The following is a 19,627-nucleotide window of genomic DNA, read 5'->3' on the forward strand; positions in this document are numbered from 1 at the left end:
TGGTTAAATCTAAAAATTGTTTTCAAAATAATTTGCAAGATTTACATCTTTGTCCATGGGAATTATGTTATTTGATGATAAAATATAATAAACTTACGAATTGGAAGGAATCTACAGGTGAAATCAAGCGCTACACGAAATCATTTTTCGTAACTTGTTCTCCCGCTCCCAAACAAAAGATATTATTATTGTTTATACTGTGTTTTGCATCACAGTTGAAATGGTCCGGGGATGCAAATCGAACAACATTCATTAGTGAAATTGAAATGGAATAAATGGTGTGCTGAAAGATGTTTTAGGATTCTATTTTCATGCCCATAATAGCTGGTATTATTTTTGAACAAATTGAAAAAGTGTAGCCAACAATATTTTGGACAAAATCCAGTTGCTTATAAAGGAACGATTCGGGAGAAGTACTTTTCAAAATGTATGCTGGACATATTCATGAAGATGTTCGCTACGCTGAGAAGCATCTCTTGCCACGGGGCTGCTCAATACACTCAAAAAAGTTTGATTTTCCGTGTATAATATTTGAGTGTGAGTGCCCAATCTGGAAACAAATAGACGTCAAATCATGGCGGGAATCGATTTAGTGTACACGCTTACATGTGACTAACGAGTAATGGGTTATAATTGGGTAAATTTCAGTAACAAAAATCGATCAACCCGAAATGAGAGTGAAGTGTGAGAAAAAGAAGCGGGCAAATCACAATCTACACATAACTCTTCAAATTGGTGAAATCGGCAATAATTTACCCGAGAATTTATATGGTTTCCCGTGGAGATTTTTTCGATTATCAACATCAATGCGCCAATAGGCCTTTTCACGAGACGTTTAAAAACAGCTGATTTTACCATCAATTGACAGTTTTTCTATGAAAGTGACAGCGTCGGATTTGAACGGTTTGCTCAGCGGGTGCAGAGTCTATTATATATAGAGTTACGCAAAGAGTGAAGCCAAATCTACCTATTGAACTGTCAAACCGTCTACCTATCGAGCAAAGTAAACAAATGCTTGTTGGTAAGGCGGAAGTATTGTTATCGCCTAATGATTATTATGGCGAATTAAAACGCATTAATTGAAATGTATTAGATTTGTTTTAGAAACAGCTTCGAAGACTTCAATACACCCCCCCAATAAAGTAGCAACAAGAAACTCACGTGTTTGCACTCTGTAGGTGACTTGGTTATCGAATTAAAAAACTTTAGCAGTGAACACTCCCATGAAGTCACTTTAAGGGTTGAACAAAAATGAAAGTTGCAAACACAATAACAAGAAGATTATTCAGAATAAGTGTAAGAAGATCCTCTTTGCGCAACTCTATATAATAGACTCTGAGCGGGTGTAATAAATAAATAAACAAGTGCAGCCCCGACAGTGTCACATGAAAAGGCCTATTGATGATGATGACACCGCGCTTGTCACAGGCTCGTTTTATTCCCTTCATGCAACATTAGACTGCAGCAGAATTGTTGCATGCATGTACGATGTATCCGCAGATCAAAACCTATCAAAACAAGTTGATAAAATATTTATTGGGAAACAAATTTTCTTTTCGATAATATTCATTCTATTTCATAATGGCATCGTCACCAAATACCGACAAGGAAGTGCTGAAATTAAACACCAACCCCAAAATGGTCACCAAAGCTACGGAAATTCTAGAACCCCTTCCCAGCGCAGCGGTGGACAAGAACCTGGATGATGTCTTGGAAGCCGTCAAAACCGTGGACCAGACGTGTGACTACAAACGGTGCAAGCAAAAAACCAACATGATGGGAAGCAATTGTGAATTCTGCAAGCAACGTTTCTGCTTCAAGCATGGCCTCCCGGAAGTGCACGGATGCGGTGAAGCCGTTAGACGGCAAGAACGAGAGGCGTTTCTGCATCCCCTGCCAGCGAAAACCGTTCAGGCCCAGGAGGATCTGAAGAAAGCGCACGGTCGATTAGACCAAAAACTGAAACAAATGAACCTGGGCCGGAAAGCGAAACCATCGGGAACTTCATCCGGAAGCGGTGGTGGCAGAAGGAAAGGAAAATCTTAAAGCCGCTTTTTCTTTTAGGGACTTTTTATTTCAAATACTTGTGAAACGCCTATAGAATACACGATATTTATTTTATGAGTAAACTACTGATGTGTATTATTTCGTAGAAGTAGTATGAATAGAAAATAATCATTCAATCGGAACAAGTCTTGACTGTCCTCTCCTTAGGGAACGTAGTTGGGATTTTTCCTTAGAATACAAAAGCCTTCCATGATGGGGGTGAGTGCGATGTACTCCTCGGTGGCCAGTTCGGCGCGTTCGCCCATCGCAAGCAGCACTGGTGTGGTGTGCGTCTGGAAGCCGGTAATCGTTTTCGGTTTTCCGGCCTGGCCCACGACATCGACCGCCTATGAAATTGAAAGAATAAATTGAATAAAATCCGTACATGCGTTCATAGAAAGTATAGTTATTGATACGTACCATACCGACGCGTACTGGGACCGGGCATGGACTAAGATCTTCCGTGAAAGTGATCAACATTCGTGGTTGCATGGCCGTTGCCATCGTGTAGAGCAGGTAATGCGATTTGCCCAAAATAACTGAAACGACACGCTCGTCTGTAACAAGGATATTAGGGACAATAACAATTTTACTCACTGTTTTTAACATCCATGAAGGAAACGAGAGTAGCCATCAGACCTGCGACTGCGACAGGACTCATCAGCTGACGGTCGCTATGGTACGGGCTGAGGGTGAGTGTGCCCTTGCCTAAATGTGTCAGACCCTGTGCGATACGAACCATGAAAAGGTTGTTGGGATCCTTGGCATGGTATTGGGCCAACTGACGAAGCATCGCTGCCAATCGTGCGTTATTCGTTCCAGCTCCCACCAAACCCATGGCGAAGATGGAATTGTGAGCCACCTCGGCATCGCTGTCGTGAGAAAATTTACTCAAAGTGTCCAAGATGTTGAGCTTAGGGTTAGAAACGGATATCAACCCGAGAGCAAGTGGAACGGCTCGACGGATGCACGGCTCGCAGTAGCGAAGCAAATTTCCAAACGATCGGAATGCCATTTCGGAACCAATTTCCTCACCCATAGCGATGAGAGCGATTCCAAGGACAGCCACTGATTGGCATGCGGAAAGATCTTTTTCCTTGTCCTCTTTCTCTTTTTGGGCTGCTGCGGCAGCGTCCTTCTTAGATGAGGAGCTCTCACTTTCCGAGGGTGCAGGTTCGTAGTGCTCCGAACAGAGATGGAGAAGTTGCTGGATCTTAAGAACGTTTCCGGTTCCGGCGTAGGCGCAAATTTCTACCATAGTGGTGGCCATCGAACGGAACGGTTCCTGAATAATTTCTAGAGCTGCGATAACAGCTTCGGCGGCTTCCTGGCGACCGAGGTAGACCAAACCCAGACCAAGCGGGAGGAAGCGAGCGTAGGTTTCCTTCAGCTCTGACTCCGAACGATCCATGATGGTTTGCAGAAGAACTTCAGTTACTTCACTGTTGCAGGAACCAACTGCAATCATACCAAGAGACAAAGCAGCGATTCCCATAACTTCCATTGTCGAACCGGTACGACGTTCCGAACTGAAGACCGATCCAATCAATTCCAAGACGACTGATCTGTTCGAACCGGCATAAGCCAACCCTAGACCAAGGATAGCTCCGATTCTCATAGTACTGTTCTGGTGGAGAACATAATCAGACAGAAGGGCAAGAGCCGGATCAACTTCATTCCGTACGCCACAATTCACAATTCCGCAAGCCAACAAAGCTCCTGACTTGATGTAATCCTCATTGGAATAGAGATACTTATCAATCGGTGTCAGACCTCCATCGACATCCCACAGCAGGATCAGACCCAGAGAAGCAGTCGCACTCAGCATACCGTGCTCTTTGTTTTTGTAAAGCCACTTATTGCCATCTTCCATCAAAAGTTTGTCCTGGCCGAAGCCGGCGTTGACGAAACCATTCACAAAACTTGCCGCCAAATTCTGGCGTGCCGAATCAATTTGCGAGCCGAAAGGCGTGCGCGAATTATCCAAATGTGACTTGTAAACATCTTCCGGCGTTTTCGGTTCCATAATGTCCAGCTCACGGGCCAGATTAAGGAAATGGTTATTCAGATGCGAGTTAGACATGATCTCCATCAAATCGTCATAATCGTTGGATCCTTCCGGCAATTCCAGGAAAATCTGCTGTCTTCCTAACATGAAAGCCAGTTGCTTCTGAATCGCCAAATCATTGCACGAGGTAAATATGTCCTGGATCAGCTGCACGTCGTTGATCATCAGAGCCAGTCGCATTGCTTGCGTGTGCATTGCGAACTTCCGAGACAGATTCAGCGCACACTTCAGCAGACTAATATTTTCCGGTTCCGGCACGTATGGAACACAGCTTTGCAGATAAAGGCATACTCTAGGGTAGGCACTTTCGTCCACATAGGCTTCAAGCAGATCCAATCGTTCGATCTCCATCAGCAAATCGCATGCCTCCGCCTCCGCATTATGTGCCATATTGTACGGAATAATCTGATGAATCAAACAGATCAGCCGCTTTCTGAAATCTTCCGTTGTTTCCGGCCAGTTTGAAGCTATCTCCCCGCTTAAATGCCGGACATACTCATGGCCCCAATCCCCGATATTTTCGTTGCTGTCGTCGCACAGCAAACGATACACCAAACACTCCTTTCCCGTTCCCATTGTCATGGCCAGCACAGAGATGATCTCCGCGCACAGCTTGGTTGTTACTTTGTCCTTTAGGGTATCCGTCATCGTTTTGTGGATCTCCTTCATGGTTTCAAAGTGCTGTCTCATAAACTTCAACGGCTTCGGAACCGACGTCATCGATGTGGTAGACGCCTTGATCAATTTGGCCATCGCTTCCAACGCAGGGTGGTATAATTCCGAAGCGGGCTCCTGCAGACGCTCCACCAGCATGTTTAATTCGTCCTGGAGTTGCTTATCCTCATCGCTCTAAAAAACAAAAAACAAACTCCCGCAGATGACAAAGCATCTTCGAACAACTAAAAACGATGTCGCTTCCCCTTACCAGTTCGGTTTTTTCCTCCTCCTTCTCCTTGGTCTTAGCCTTCACGGGGGTTTCTTCGATTTTCTCCGCGGTCGACATTATTCCTCCTGCTAACGATTACAGCACACTACGTAAAGAAAATTTACGAATATCCAAGCGATTTTTCCAAGACAAAAAACTTTCTTTTACTGCGATTACGATCCCGACTTCTACAGCAGACCAAAATGACGATGAGTTGTGGAAACAGTGTCAGGTCAGTGACAGAAGCCCGCAGCTTTTGAGGTTAGATCAAACTGTCAGAAAGAGTTCATCGATTGCAGTAGTGGGCACTCTGTATTGAAAATGATCGATTGATGAAATTTAATATCGAAACAATTGGCGCATTGATGTACTGAGAAAAATTTTATAGTACACAGCAAAAAAAGTTGTTGAATATTACATCGAAAACGCTGCAACCAACTGAATCCATCGGTTATTGAATATTACACAACACGATGTACTCTAGAGCTTGCTGTGTAATAAACAGTAGCGATGTAATTTCTTCCGACGTACTGAGTAAAACGACGTAATCAAAGCGATGTAGATGAATGCAACGTAAAGCAACCCGATATGCATGGTAGGAAATGTGAATTCAGTTATTTTGATGATTTAATGTTCATAAGATGCTATTTTCAGTTTTTTAAACATGTTTTTTATTATTCAAATTTGCCCACATATTTTTTTTCACATGACTCGAACAAAGGAAATTCATTTATCCCAATCTGTAGGGTTTTTCCCATACAGCTATTGACGCACATAATGGTACATACTCGGATTATAATCTATCACTTTATTAAAAGTGACCATCATGCACAGCTGGATAAAGTTCCACTTCACTGTTCCACATATTCTCAGACAGGTTCCTTGACCGGCGATATTGTTCGCCGACTAGAAGCCTAGACAGATGGGTTCTTATGAGAAGCCGCTATCAGCCCGTTTTATTAGTTGTCCATACGCAGCAAAATCAGCCAGGGGCAGCAAGTCATCTAAACACGAACCTCTGATTTAGTGAACTGGTGTGTAGCTCCTCATTTGAAACTCGCAGGCCAGTTTCGGACGAATAACCATGTTGCACCTTTGAAGTTGAGCGACACGGAGATCGATGATCTAGGAGAACTTCGAATGCTGAAAAAGAGAAAAAAAACTCAGCGGGGTTGGTGAGGGGAGATGATATTTGTGAAATCGGTAAACTTCTGGGATTCCGATTGGACTCCATTCTGAATCAAAGGCGGTTCCCTTTAAGATCAATGAAGTATTCCCTTCTGAATAAAGAAACACTCTTCTTCGGAATCCCTTTAAAGTCTTTCGGAATTCTTGGTGGAGTCGGGGATTCGTGTGGTTCCACGGGGATGCCATAAGAAATTATTGGGGGATCCCGGAGAGAGTCCTTAGGGAAAACCGAAGGAAATCCTTCCGGGTATTCCGGAGAGAATCCATTGGGAATATCGAAGAGAATCCTTCGGGGATTTCGGAGGGAATCTTTCGAGAATTTCGGAGGGAATCTTTCGGGGTTTCTGAAGCGATTTTTTGGAGATTCCGGAGGGAATCCTTTGGGAATTCAAATAAAATCCTCTGCAAAATACGAATTGAGTTCTCCGGGGGTTCCGATTCACTCCCAAATTCCCAGAGGATTCCCTTTGGAATCCTCCATGGATTCCGAAGGAACTCTTTCGGGGATTCCAAAGGAACTTCTTCGTGGATTCCATATCCATTCCAATCTATCAAGGATTCCTAAAGAACTCATTCAGAATCCCGAAGGAACTTTTTGGGAGATACCGAAGGAACTCCATTGAAGATTCCGAAGGAGCTGCTTCGGGGATTCCGATAGAATTTCTTCGGAGATTCCGAGGTTACTTTTTCGAGGAATCCAAATGATATTTATCGAGGATTCCAAAAAAAATAATCTGGGGTTTTAAAATGTATCCTTCGGGGACTCCAAAAGAACTCTTTCGGGAATTCCGAAGGGACTCTTTCGAGGATTCCAAAGGAACTCTTTTGAGGATTTCGGAAAAAACTCCTTCGGAATTCAAACGGAACTCCTTAGGGGATACTGGAAGAATTTCTTCGGAATTCCGATGAAACTCCTAAGAGGATTCAGAAGAAACTCATTCGGGAACTCCGCAGGAACTCCGTTGTGAATTCCAAGAAGCATTCCCTTCTGAATTAAAAACGCATCCTTTCGAAATCAAAGAAACATTCTCTTCTGAATCAAATAAACATTACCCTTGGGAATCTCCGGAGGATTCACCTTAGATTCCCTTTGAAATCCCCGGAGAATTGCCTTTCGGAATTCTCGGAAGAATCCTCCGGAGTCGTGTAGAAATCCTGGAGATCCCTTGGGGATTCCGGAGGAAAGCCTTTCGGGAATGCAAAAGGAATCCTCTGGATTCTGGAATCACTCCGAATTCCACAGAGAATTCCCTCCGAAATCCTCCGTGGATTTCGATGGAACTCCTTCGGAGATCGCGAAGAAACTTTTTAGGGGATTCCAAAAAACTCTTATGGGGATTCCGAAGGAACTCCTTCGGGAAATCCATAGAAAATCCTTCGAGGATTCATAAAAAAAACTCTTTGGAATTAAGACGGAACTTCTTCGGGGATACCGAAGGAACTCCTTTGAAGATTCAGAAAGATCGTTTTCGTAGTATCCTAAGGAACTTCTTCGAGAATTCCAAGCGCTCCTACGAGGATTCCAACAGGAATTCTCTGGGGTTTCAAAAAGGAACACCTTTGGAGATTCCACAAAAAATCCTTCAAGGATTCCCAAAGAACTCCTTCGAAATTATGATGGATCTTCTTCGGGGATCCCGAAGGAATTCCTCTAAAGATTCTTTTTTTAGAATACCCAAAATGAGCTCTTTTGGAATCCCCGTAGAAGTGCGATCAGTGTTGTAGACATATTTCAGTTTGACCATCACTTAAAGGTTTTAAACATGTTTTATAACATTATTCTAGTACATATTGACTATACTATGTGGAAACAATATGTTTCTTATTCCAGAGAAAACTTCCGAAGAAATTCTAGAAGAAACTTCCTGAGGAGATTCTGGGAGAACTTCCAGAGGAATTCCTGGAGGAACTTCCAGAGCGATTCCTGGACGAGTTTCCAGGGGAATTCCTGGAGAAATTTCTGTAGGAATTCCTGGAGGAACTTCCGGAGGAATTCCTGGACGAATTTCCGAAGAAATTGCTGAAGGAACTTCCGGTGAACTCCTGAGGGAACTTCCGGTAAACTCCTTAAGGAACATCCGGAGGAATTCCTGGAAAACGAGTGATTGCTGGAGGAGCTTCCAGGGGAATTCCTGGAGAAATTGCCGTAGGAATTTCTGGAGAAATTGCCGTAAGAATTCCTGGAGGAACTTCCGGAGGAATTCCTGGACGAATTTCCGAAGAAATTCCTGAAGTAACTTCTGGGTGAACTCCTGAAGGAACTTCCGGGTGAATTCCTGAAGGAACATCCGGGTGAACTCCTGAAGGAACTTCCGGGTGAACTCCTAAAGGAACTTCGGAGGAATTCCTGAAGGAAGTTCCGGAGGAATTCCTGGGGAACTTCCGGAGGAATTCCAGGAGGAACTTCAGGTGAACTCCTGAAGGAACTTCGGGTGAACTCCTAAAGGAACTTCCGGGTGAACTCCTGAAGGAACTTCCGGGTGAACTCCTGAAGGAACTTCCGGGTGAACTCCTGAAGGAACTTCCGGTGAAATTCCTGGGAAAACTTTCGGCGGAATTCCTGGAGGAACTTCCGGCGGAATTACTGGAGAAACTTCCGGAGGAATTCCTGGCGAACCTTCCGGCGGAATTCCTGGAGGAACTTCCGGAGGAATTCCTGGAGGAACTTCCGAAGGAATTCCTGGAGGAACTTCCGAAGGAATTCCTGGAGGAACTTCCGAAGGAATTCCTGGAGGAACTTCCGAAGGAATTCCTGGAGGAACTTCCGAAGGAATTCCTGGAGGAACTTCCGAAGGAATTCCTGGAGGAACTTCCGAAGGAATTCCTGGAGGAACTTCCGAAGGAATTCCTGGAGGAACTTCCGAAGGAATTCCTGGAGGAACTTCCGGCGGAATTCCTGGAGGAACTTCCGGCGGAATTCCTGGAGGAACTTCCGGCGGAATTCCTGGAGGAACTTCCGGCGGAATTCCTGGAGGAACTTCCGGAGGAATTCCTGGAGGAACTTCCGAAGGAATTCCTGGAGGAACTTCCGAAGGAATTCCTGGAGGAACTTCCGAAGGAATTCCTGGAGGAACTTCCGAAGGAATTCCTGGAGGAACTTCTGGCGGAATTCCTGGAGGAACTTCCGGCGGAATTCCTGGAGGAACTTCCGGCGGAATTCCTGGAGGAACTTCCGGCGGAATTCCTGGAGGAACTTCCGGCGAATTTCCGTGAGGAACTTCCGGTGGAATTCCTTGAGGAACTTCCGGCGGAATTCCTGGAAAAACTTACGGAGGAATGCCTGGAGAAACTTGCGGAGAAATTTCTTGGAGGAACTTCCGGAGAAATTACTGGATTTACTTCCGGAGGAATTCCTGGAGGAACTTCCGGAGGAATTCCTGGAGGAACTTCCGGAGAAATTCCTGGAGGAACTTCCGGAGGAATTCCTGGAGGAACTTCCGGAGGAATTCCTGGAGGAACTTCCGGAGGAATTCCTGGAGGAACTTCCGGAGAAATTCCTGGAGGAACTTCCGGAGGAATTCCTGGAGGAACTTCCGGAGGAATTCCTGGAGGAACTTCCGGAGGAATTCCTGGAGGAACTTCCGGAGGAATTCCTGGAGGAAGATCCGGAGGAATTCCTGGAGGAACTTCCGGACGAATTCCTAGAGGAACTTCCGAACAAATTCCTGGAGGAACTTCTGAGCAAATTCCTGGAGGAACTTCTGAACACATTCCTGGAGGAACTTCTGAAGGAATTTCCGGAGGAACTTCCGGAGGAATTTCTGAAGGAACTTTCGGAAGAATTCTCGGAGGAACTTCCGGAGGAATTCGTGGAGGAGCTTCCGGAGGAATTCGTGGAGGAGCTTCCGGAGGAATTTGTGGAGGAACTTCCGAAACAATTTGTGGAGGAACTACCGAAGGAATGCGTGGAGGAACTTTCGGAGGAATTTATGGAGGTACCTTCGGAAGAATTCCTGGGGAAACTATCGTAAATACACAGCAAAATAGAATACAGAGGCTTCCCATCCCCAAAAGGTTCTCGTCAAGATCCCCAAACAATTTCTGTTGGAATCACCAAAACATTGCCGTCCGAATCTTTCGTCGGAACCCTAAAAGAATCTTCGACAGGAAACCTTCCGGAATTCCCGAAGGCTTTCCGTAGGGAACGAGTCGGGAACCCAAAAGATTCCTGTTGGTATCCCTGAATAATTCTAATGTGAATTATCAAAGAAAAGCCGTCGGAATTATTAAAGCATTCCTGTCAAAATCTCCAAAAGATTTCCGTCGGAGTACCCAAAGGATTCCCGTTGGAATTCCTAAAGTATCTTCGTTGAAAAGCCCAAAGGATTCAAATTAAAATCTAAAAACGATTCTCATCCCCAAAGGATTCCAGTCGGAATACTAAAAGGATTTTGGTCGGCATTCCCAAAGGATTCCGGTTGGAATACACTAATGACTTTCATTGGAATTCTCGAAAGATTTCCATAATCCCCAAAGAATTCTCATCGTATTCACAAAGGAAATTCCATCTCCAAAAGATTCGCATCAGGAATTCCAAAAGGATTCTCATCCCCAAGAGATTCTCGTCGAAATCTCAAATTAATTACCGTCGGAATCGCCAAAAGATTTCCATCGGAACCCCAAGAGAATTTTCATCAGAAAATTTTCTTAAATCCCTAAAGGCTTCTCGTCGTAATCCCCAAAAGATTCCCGTCGAAATCTGAAAGAATTTCTGTTTGAATCAGCAAAGGCTTGCCGTCCGAATCCTCAAAGCATTCCCGTCGGAAACATTTAAGTATTCCTGTCAGAATCTCCAAAAGATTTCCGTCGTAGTACCCAAAGGATTCCCGTTGGAATTCATAAAGTATCCTCGTTGGAAAGTAAAAAGGATTTCCATTCCTAAAAGATTCTAGTCGAAATCTCCAGAAGATTCTTGTCTGAATCCTCAAAGATTTCTAAAGAAATGCCCTAAAAATTCCTGTTCAAATCCCTAATGGAATCTCGTCGAAACCGCCAAAGGATTCCCATCGGAATCTCAAAAGGATTGTCATCCCCGAATATTTCCAACGGAAACCCCAAAAGATTCTCATCGCAACCCTCAATAAATTCTCGCTAGAATCTTCGAAAAATACTGCTTGGAATCCACAAAGACGACTGTGGTCGGAATCGGGATCTTGGAATATGTCGAATATGTGAGAGACTCTACTTGTACTTACGGTATGTTCCGTGTACATCCTGTGGTCCAATCCATGGCGTTACCTTCGCTCACCGCTTCCGAGATGTTCGATGAATGTTCAGCAGCTGACGGCCACGATCGCCAAGATGTTGGTTATGAAAACGTTTATTGCAGGCCGGTTTAGCTGCGCCCCAGGTATCCATATTCCTAACATAAAACCTTGACGGTTTTCGGTTCCCCTGGTTAAATTGACGAATCTACCGACAAAAGAAAAGAATTTGAATTGAAAACTCAATGATACAAATAATGTGATTAAAATATATAAACTTACCTTCGTTTTTTCGAATTCTTGCCGAATCCCCAAATGATTTCCGTTGTGGCGAGGTTATCCTGTAACGATTTCCGACGGATTATCTCAATCCACCTGAACTTCTTTGTTGTTTTCGACGTGAATCCGTTGGAGAACCTGTAATGGATTACAATGGGTTTTCGTGAAGAATGCCATTTTAAATCGAAATATTCAATTGAAATCTTTGAAAAATTTCATATGGAATCCCTAAACTTATTTATTTTATAACTCTTGAAGGATTTCAGTCGAAAATAAATCCATAAAGCCCCAAACACAATGTCAGCGGAACGGCAACGGAGATTTAACAGTTAGCCCATATATTTTCTGTCAAATTTGCCGTTTCCGTTGCCGTTCCGCTGACATTGTGTTTGTGGCATAAGGGTCTTGATTGTATATCCCTAGGGGATTGAATGAAAATCCTCATGTTAACTTTAATTGGATTACCTGTTGCGAAGAGCATTCCTCTTGGAATATGTCGAATATGTGAGAAACTCTACTTGTACTTACGGTATGTTCCGTGTACATCCTGTGGTCCAATTCATGGCGTTACTAGAGGCCGTAACCTTCGTTCACCGCTTCCGAACTGTTCGATGAATATTCAGCAGCTGACGGCCACGATCGCCAAGATGTTGATTATGAAGACGTTTGTTTATTGCAGGCCGGTTTAGCTGCGCCCCAGGTATCCATATTCCTGACGGTAATATAAAGCCGTGACGGTTTTCCGGTTCCCCTGGTTGAATTGATGAGTCTACGCAGAAAAAGAAAAGAATTAAAAAAAACTCAATAATATAAATAATATTAATAAAATATAAACTTACCTTCGTTTTACAATAACTAAACATACAACTAAATTCAATATGGCGCACCGTCGCCAACCAAGATCAAAACTGCGATGAGCAAAAGTCTGGTCAGTGTTGCCAAGATTTAATATTGTATAGCAGATGATTGTAATATTACACACAAAGATATGTTATTTTATACATCACGTTTAGAACCACTTGGTTGCATCTGAATCGATGTAATATTAATCGCATTTCCATTCAAATATTACACTGATGCAATGTAATGCGAAAAGGTACTTCAGAACATTTGTAATTTCAAGTCGATGTAATTTTACATCTGAAGTAGTGTTCATTTGCATTTGATTTTTGTCACTACATCGAGTTTTTTGGTGCGTCGTTGAATTTACGTCGTTATACATTACAATATTTTTTGCTGTGCATCTAAACACGAACCTCTGATTCAGTGAACAGGTGTGTAGCTCCTCATTTGAAACTCGCAGGCCAGTTTCGGACGAATAACCATGTTGCACCTTTGAAGTTGAGCGACACGGAGATCGATGATCTAGGAGAACTTCGAATGCTGAAAAAGAGAAAAAAAAGAAGTTCAGCGGGGTTGGTGAGGGGAGATGATATTTGTGAAATCGGTAAACTTCTGGGATTCCGATTGGACTCCATTCTGAATCAAAGGCGATTCCCTTTAAGATCAATGAAGTATTCCCTTCTGAATAAAGAAACATTCTTCTTCGGAATCCCTTTAAAGTCTTTCGGAATTCTTGGTGGAGTCGGGGATTCGTGTGGTTCCACGGGGATGTCATAAGAAATTATTGGGGGATCCCGGAGAGAGTCCTTAGGGAAAACCGAAGGAAATTCTTCCGGGTATTCCGGAGAGAATCCATTGGGAATATCGAAGAGAATCCTTCGGGGATTTCGGAGGGAATCTTTCGAGAATTTCGGAGGGAATCTTTCGGGGTTTCTGAAGCGATTTTTGTGAGATTCCGGAGGGAATCCTTTGGGAATTCAATTAAAAAATCCTCTGAAAATTACGAATTGAGTTCTCCGGGGGTTCTGATTCTCTCCCAAATTCCCAGAGGATTCCCTTTGGAATCCTCCATGGATTCCGAAGGAACTCTTTCTGGGATTCCAAAGGAACTTCTTCGTGGATTCCATATCCATTCCAATCTCTCAACGATTCCTAAAGAACTCCTTCGGAATTCCGAAGGAACTTTTTGGTAGATACGGAAGGAACTCCATTGAATATTCCGAAGGAGCTGCTTCGGGGATTCCGATAGAATTTCTTCGGAGATTCCGAGGTTACTTCTTCGAGGAATCCAAATGATATTTATCGAGGATTCCAAAAAAAATAATCTGGGGTTTTAAAATGTATCCTCCGGGGACTCCAAAAGAACTCTTTCGGGAATTCCGAAGGGACTCTTTCGAGGATTCCAAAGGAACTCTTTCGAGGATTTCGAGAAAACTCCTTCGGAATTCAAAAGGAACTCCTTAGAGGATACTGGAAGAATTTCTTCGGAATTCCGAAGAAACTCCTAAGAGGATTCAGAAGGAATTCATTCGGGAACTCTGCAGGAACTCCTTTGTCAATTCCAAGAAGCATTCCCTTCTGAATTAAAAACGCATCCTTTCGAAATCAAAGAAACATTCTCTTCTGAATCAAATAAACATTACCCTTGGGAATCTCCGGAGGATTCCCCTTAGATTCCTTTTGAAATCCCCGGAGAATTGCCTTCGGAATTCTCGGAAGAATCCTCCGGAGTCGTGTGGAAATCCTGGAGATCCCTTGGGGATTCCGAAGGAAATCCTTCGAGGATCCCGGAAGAAGTCTTTCGGGAATGCAGAGGAATCCTCTGGATTCCGGAATCACTCCGAATTCCACAGAGAATTCCCTCCGGAATCCTCCGTGGATTGCCGATGGAACTCCTTCGGAGATCGCGAAGACATTTTTTAGGGGATTCCAAAAAACTCTTATGGGGATTCCGAAGGAATTCCTTTGGGAAATCCATAAGAAATCCTTCGAGGATTCATAAAAAAAACTCCTTTGGAATTAAGACGGAACATCTTCAGGGATACCGAAGGAACTCCTTTGAAGATTCCGAAAGATCGTTTTCGTAGATTCCTAAGGAACTTCTTCGAGAATTCCAAGCGCTCCTACGAGGATTCCAACAGGAATCATCTGGGTTTTCAAAAAGAAACACTCCTTGTATTCTGAAGGAACACCTTTGGAGATTCCACAAAAAATCCTTCAAGGATTCCCAAAGAACTCCTTCGAAATTATGATGGAACTTCTTCGGGGATCCCGAAGGAATTCCTCTAAAGATTCTTTTTTTAGAATACCCAAAATGAGCTCTTTTGGAATCCCCGTAGAAGTGCGATCAGTCTTGTAGACATATTTCAGTTTGACCATCACTTAAAGGTTTTAAACATGTTTTATAACATTATTCTAGTACATATTGACTATACTATGTGGAAACAATATGTTTCTTATTCCAGAGAAAACTTCCGAAGAAATTCTAGAAGAAACTTCCTGAGGAGATTCTGGGAGAACTTCCAGAGGAATTCCTAGGGGAACTTCCAGAGCGATTCCTGGACGAGTTTCCAGGGGAATTCCTGGAGAAATTTCTGTAGGAATTCCTGGAGGAACTTCCGGAGGAATTCCTGAACGAATTTCCGAAGAAATTCCTGAAGGAGCTTCCGGGTGAACTCCTGAAAGAACTTCCGGGTGAATTCCTGAAGGAACATCCGGAGGAATTCCTAGAAAAACGAGTGATTGCTGGAGGAGCTTCCAGGGGAATTCCTGGAGAAATTGCCGTAGGAATTTCTGGAGAAATTGCCGTAAGAATTCCTGGAGGAACTTCCGGAGGAATTCCTGGACGAATTTCCGAAGAAATTCCTGAAGTAACTTCCGGGTGAACTCCTGAAGGAACTTCCGGGTGAATTCCTGAAGGAACATCCGGGTGAACTCCTGAAGGAACTTCCGGGTGAACTCCTAAAGGAACTTCCGGAGGAATTCCTGAAGGAAGTTCCGGAGGAATTCCTGGGGGAACTTCCGGAAGAGTTCCTGAAGGAACTTCCGGGTGAACTCCTGAAGGAACTTCCGGGTGAACTCCTAAAGGAACTTCCGGGTGAACTCCTGAAGGAACTTCCGGGTGAACTCCTGAAGGAACTTCCGGGTGAACTCCTGAAGGAACTTCCGGAGTAATTCCTGGAGAAACTTCCGGCGGAATTCCTGGAGGAACTTCCGGCGGAATTCCTGGAGGAACTTCCGGCGGAATTCCTGGAGCAACTTCCGGCGGAATTCCTGGAGGAACTTCCGGAGGAATTCCTGGAGGAACTTCCGAAGGAATTCCTGGAGGAACTTCCGAAGGAATTCCTGGAGGAACTTCCGAAGGAATTCCTGGAGGAACTTCCGAAGGAATTCCTGGAGGAACTTCCGAAGGAATTCCTGGAGGAACTTCCGAAGGAATTCCTGGAGGAACTTCCGAAGGAATTCCTGGAGGAACTTCCGAAGGAATTCCTGGAGGAACTTCCGAAGGAATTCCTGGAGGAACTTCCGGCGGAATTCCTGGAGGAACTTCCGGCGGAATTCCTGGAGCAACTTCCGGCGGAATTCCTGGAGGAACTTCCGGCGGAATTCCTGGAGGAACTTCCGGAGGAATTCCTGGAGGAACTTCCGAAGGAATTCCTGGAGGAACTTCCGAAGGAATTCCTGGAGGAACTTCCGAAGGAATTCCTGGAGGAACTTCCGAAGGAATTCCTGGAGGAACTTCCGAAGGAATTCCTGGAGGAACTTCTGGCGGAATTCCTGGAGGAACTTCCGGCGGAATTCCTGGAGGAACTTCCGGCGGAATTCCTGGAGGAACTTCCGGCGGAATTCCTGGAGGAACTTCCGGCGGAATTCCTGGAGGAACTTCCGGCGGAATTCCTTGAGGAACTTCCGGCGGAATTCCTGGAGGAACTTCCGGAGGAACTCCTGGAGGAACTTCCGGAGGAATTCCTGGAGGAACTTCCGGAGAAATTCCTGGAGGAACTTCCGGAGAAATTCCTGGAGGAACTTCCGGAGGAATTCCTGGAGGAACTTCCGGAGAAATTCCTGGAGGAACTTCCGGAGGAATTCCTGGAGGAACTTCCGGAGGAATTCCTGGAGGAACTTCCGGAGAAATTCCTGGAGGAACTTCCGGAGGAATTCCTGGAGGAACTTCCGGAGGAATTCCTGGAGGAACTTCCGGAGGAATTCCTGGAGGAACTTCCGGAGGAATTCCTGGAGGAAGATCCGGAGGAATTCCTGGAGGAACTTCCGGAGGAATTCCTAGAGGAATTTCCGAAAGAATTCCTGAAAGAACTTCCGGAGGAATTCCTTGAGGCACTTCCGGAGGAATTCCTGGATGAACTTCTGGAGGAATTCCTGGAGGAACTTCCAGAAGAATTCTTGGAGGAACTTCCGGAGGAATTCCTGGAGGTACTTTCAGAGGAATTCGTGGAGGAGCTTCCGGAGGAATTCGTGGAGGAGCTTCCGGAGGAATTTGTGGAGGAACTTCCGAAACAATTTGTGGAGGAACTACCGAAGGAATGCGTGGAGGAACTTTCGGAGGAATTTATGGAGGTACCTTCGGAAGAATTCCTGGGGAAACTATCGTAAATACACAGCAAAATAGAATACAGAGGCTTCCCATCCCCAAAAGGTTCTCGTCAAGATCCCCAAACAATTTCTGTTGGAATCACCAAAACATTGCCGTCCGAATCTTTCGTCGGAACCCTAAAGAATCTTCGACAGGAAACCTTCCGGAATTCTGAAGGCTTTCCGTAGGGAACGAGTCGGGAACCCAAAAGATTCCTGTTGGTATCCCTGAATAATTCTAATGTGAATTATCAAAGAAAAGCCGTCGGAATTATTAAAGCATTCCTGTCAAAATCTCCAAAAGATTTCCGTCGGAGTACCCAAAGGATTCCCGTTGGAATTCCTAAAGTATCTTCGTTGAAAAGCCCAAAGGATTCAAATTAAAATCTAAAAACGATTCTCATCCCCAAAGGATTCCAGTCGGAATACTAAAAGGATTTTGGTCGGCATTCCCAAAGGATTCCGGTTGGAATACACTAATGACTTTCATTGGAATTCTCGAAAGATTTCCATAATCCCCAAAGAATTCTCATCGTATTCACAAAGGAAATTCCATCTCCAAAAGATTCGCATCAGGAATTCCAAAAGGATTCTCATCCCCAAGAGATTCTCGTCGAAATCTCAAATTAATTACCGTCGGAATCGCCAAAAGATTTCCATCGGAACCCCAAGAGAATTTTCATCAGAAGATCTTCTAAAATCCCTAAAGGCTTCTCGTCGGGATCCCCAAAAGTTTCCCGTCGAAATCTGAAAGAATTTCTGTTTGAATCAGCAAAGGCTTGCCGTCCGAATCGTCAAAGAATTCCCGTCGAAAATATTTAAGGATTCCTGTCAGAATCTCCAAAAGATTTCCGTTGTAGTACCCAAAGGATTCCCGTTGGAATTCATAAAGTATCCTCGTTGGAAAGTAAAAAGGATTTCCATTCCTAAAAGATTCTCGTCGGAATCTCCAGAAGATTCTTGTCTGAATCCTCAAAGATTTCTAAAGAAATGCCCTAAAAATTCCTGTTCAAATCCCTAATGGAATCTCGTCGAAACCGCCAAAGGATTCCCATCGGAATCTCAAAAGGATTGTCATCCCCGAATATTTCCAACGGAAACCCCAAAAGATTCTCATCGCAACCCTCAATAAATTCTCGCTAGAATCTTCGAAAAATACTGATTGGAATCCACAAAGACTGTGGTCGGAATCGGGATCTTGGAATATGTCGAATATGTGAGAGACTCTACTTGTACTTACGGTATGTTCCGTGTACATCCTGTGGTCCAATCCATGGCGTTACCTTCGCTCACCGCTTCCGAGATGTTCGATGAATGTTCAGCAGCTGACGGCCACGATCGCCAAGATGTTGGTTATGAAAACGTTTATTGCAGGCCGGTTTAGCTGCGCCCCAGGTATCCATATTCCTAACATAAAACCTTGACGGTTTTCCGGTTCCCCTGGTTAAATTGACGAATCTACGGACAAAAAGATAAGAATTTGAATTGAAAAACTCAATGATACAAATAATGTGATTAAAATATATAAACTTACCTTCGTTTTTTCGAATTCTTGCCGAATCCCCAATGGATTCCCGTTGTGGCGAGGTTATCCCGCAACGATTTCCGACGGATTATCTCAATCCACCTGAACTTCTTTGTTGTTTTCGACGTGAATCCGTTGGAGAACCTGTAATGGATTACAATGGGTTTTCGTGAAGAATGCCATTTTAAATCGAAATATTCAATTGAAATCTTTGAAAAATTTCATATGGAATCCCTAAACTTATTTATTTTATAACTCTTGAAGGATTTCAGTCGAAAATAAATCCATAAAGCCCCAAACACAATGTCAGCGGAACGGCAACGGAGATTTGACAGTTAGCAAATATATTTTCTGTCAAATTTGTTGTTTCCGTTGCCGTTCCGCTGACATTGTGTTTGTGGCATAAGGGTCTTGATTGTATATCCCTAGGGGATTGAATGAAAATCCTCATGTTAACTTTAATTGGATTACCTGTTGCGAAGAGCATTCCTCTTGGAATATGTCGAATATGTGAGAAACTCTACTTGTACTTACGGTATGTTCCGTGTACATCCTGTGGTCCAATTCATGGCGTTACCTTCGTTCACCGCTTCCGAACTGTTCGATGAATATTCAGCAGCTGACGGCCACGATTGCCAAGATGTTGATTATGAAGACGTTTGTTTATTGCAGGCCGGTTTAGCTGCGCCGCAGGTATCCATATTCCTGACGGTAATATAAAGCCGTGACGGTTTTCCGGTTCCCCTGGTTGAATTGATGAGTCTACGCAGAAAAAGAAAAGAATTTGAATTGAAAAACTCAATAATATAAATAATATTAATAAAATATAAACTTACCTTCGTTTTACAAGGAAACAACTAAATTCAATATGGCGCACCGTCGCCAACCAAGATCAAAACTGCGATGAGCAAAAGTCTGGTCAGTGTTGCCAAGACTTAATATTATATAGCAGATGATTG

General features: G+C 43.9%; 2 protein-coding genes and 2 long non-coding RNA genes across 4 annotated transcripts; 1 reads left to right on the plus strand and 3 right to left on the minus strand.

Moving 5' to 3' along the window:
• Window positions 1–1,473: 1,473 nt before the first annotated feature.
• On the plus strand, window positions 1,474–2,129 carry LOC134223354 (DNA-binding protein SMUBP-2). Its single transcript, XM_062702499.1, has one exon. The coding sequence runs from the start codon at window positions 1,582–1,584 to the stop codon at window positions 2,044–2,046; it is 465 nt and encodes a 154-aa protein (XP_062558483.1). The 5' UTR covers window positions 1,474–1,581; the 3' UTR covers window positions 2,047–2,129.
• LOC134223353 (26S proteasome non-ATPase regulatory subunit 2) lies at window positions 2,099–5,290 on the minus strand. Its single transcript, XM_062702498.1, has 4 exons — window positions 5,040–5,290; window positions 2,644–4,963; window positions 2,467–2,585; window positions 2,099–2,393 (listed from the first exon to the last, which is right to left on the minus strand). Exons 1-4 carry the CDS (start codon window positions 5,115–5,117, stop codon window positions 2,211–2,213), a joined length of 2,700 nt encoding a protein of 899 aa, XP_062558482.1. The 5' UTR covers window positions 5,118–5,290; the 3' UTR covers window positions 2,099–2,210.
• A 6,319-nt stretch (window positions 5,291–11,609) lies between these two features.
• On the minus strand, window positions 11,610–12,478 carry LOC134224069 (uncharacterized). Its single transcript, XR_009982831.1, has 3 exons — window positions 12,239–12,478; window positions 11,714–11,848; window positions 11,610–11,639 (listed from the first exon to the last, which is right to left on the minus strand). It is a non-coding gene; the product is annotated as an uncharacterized LOC134224069 (long non-coding RNA).
• A 6,222-nt stretch (window positions 12,479–18,700) lies between these two features.
• On the minus strand, window positions 18,701–19,627 carry LOC134224070 (uncharacterized). Its single transcript, XR_009982832.1, has 3 exons — window positions 19,505–19,627; window positions 19,203–19,430; window positions 18,701–18,812 (listed from the first exon to the last, which is right to left on the minus strand). It is a non-coding gene; the product is annotated as an uncharacterized LOC134224070 (long non-coding RNA).

Source organism: Armigeres subalbatus, chromosome 3 (assembly GCF_024139115.2).
Source record: "Armigeres subalbatus isolate Guangzhou_Male chromosome 3, GZ_Asu_2, whole genome shotgun sequence".
NCBI classification, from domain to species: Eukaryota; Metazoa; Arthropoda; class Insecta; order Diptera; family Culicidae; genus Armigeres; species Armigeres subalbatus.

Excerpts from the sequence above, each read along its gene's own strand:
- LOC134223354 (XM_062702499.1), top strand. The coding sequence starts at position 1,582 with ATGGCATCGTCACCAAATACCGACAAGGAAGTGCTGAAATTAAACACC.
- LOC134223353 (XM_062702498.1), bottom strand. The coding sequence starts at position 5,117 with ATGTCGACCGCGGAGAAAATCGAAGAAACCCCCGTGAAGGCTAAGACC. Across the intron at positions 4,964-5,039 it reads AGGAGGAAAAAACCGAACTG|AGCGATGAGGATAAGCAACT; the intron begins GTAAGGGGAAGC and ends TTTGTTTTTTAG. Across the intron at positions 2,394-2,466 it reads TCCCAGTACGCGTCGGTATG|GCGGTCGATGTCGTGGGCCA; the intron begins GTACGTATCAAT and ends TCAATTTCATAG.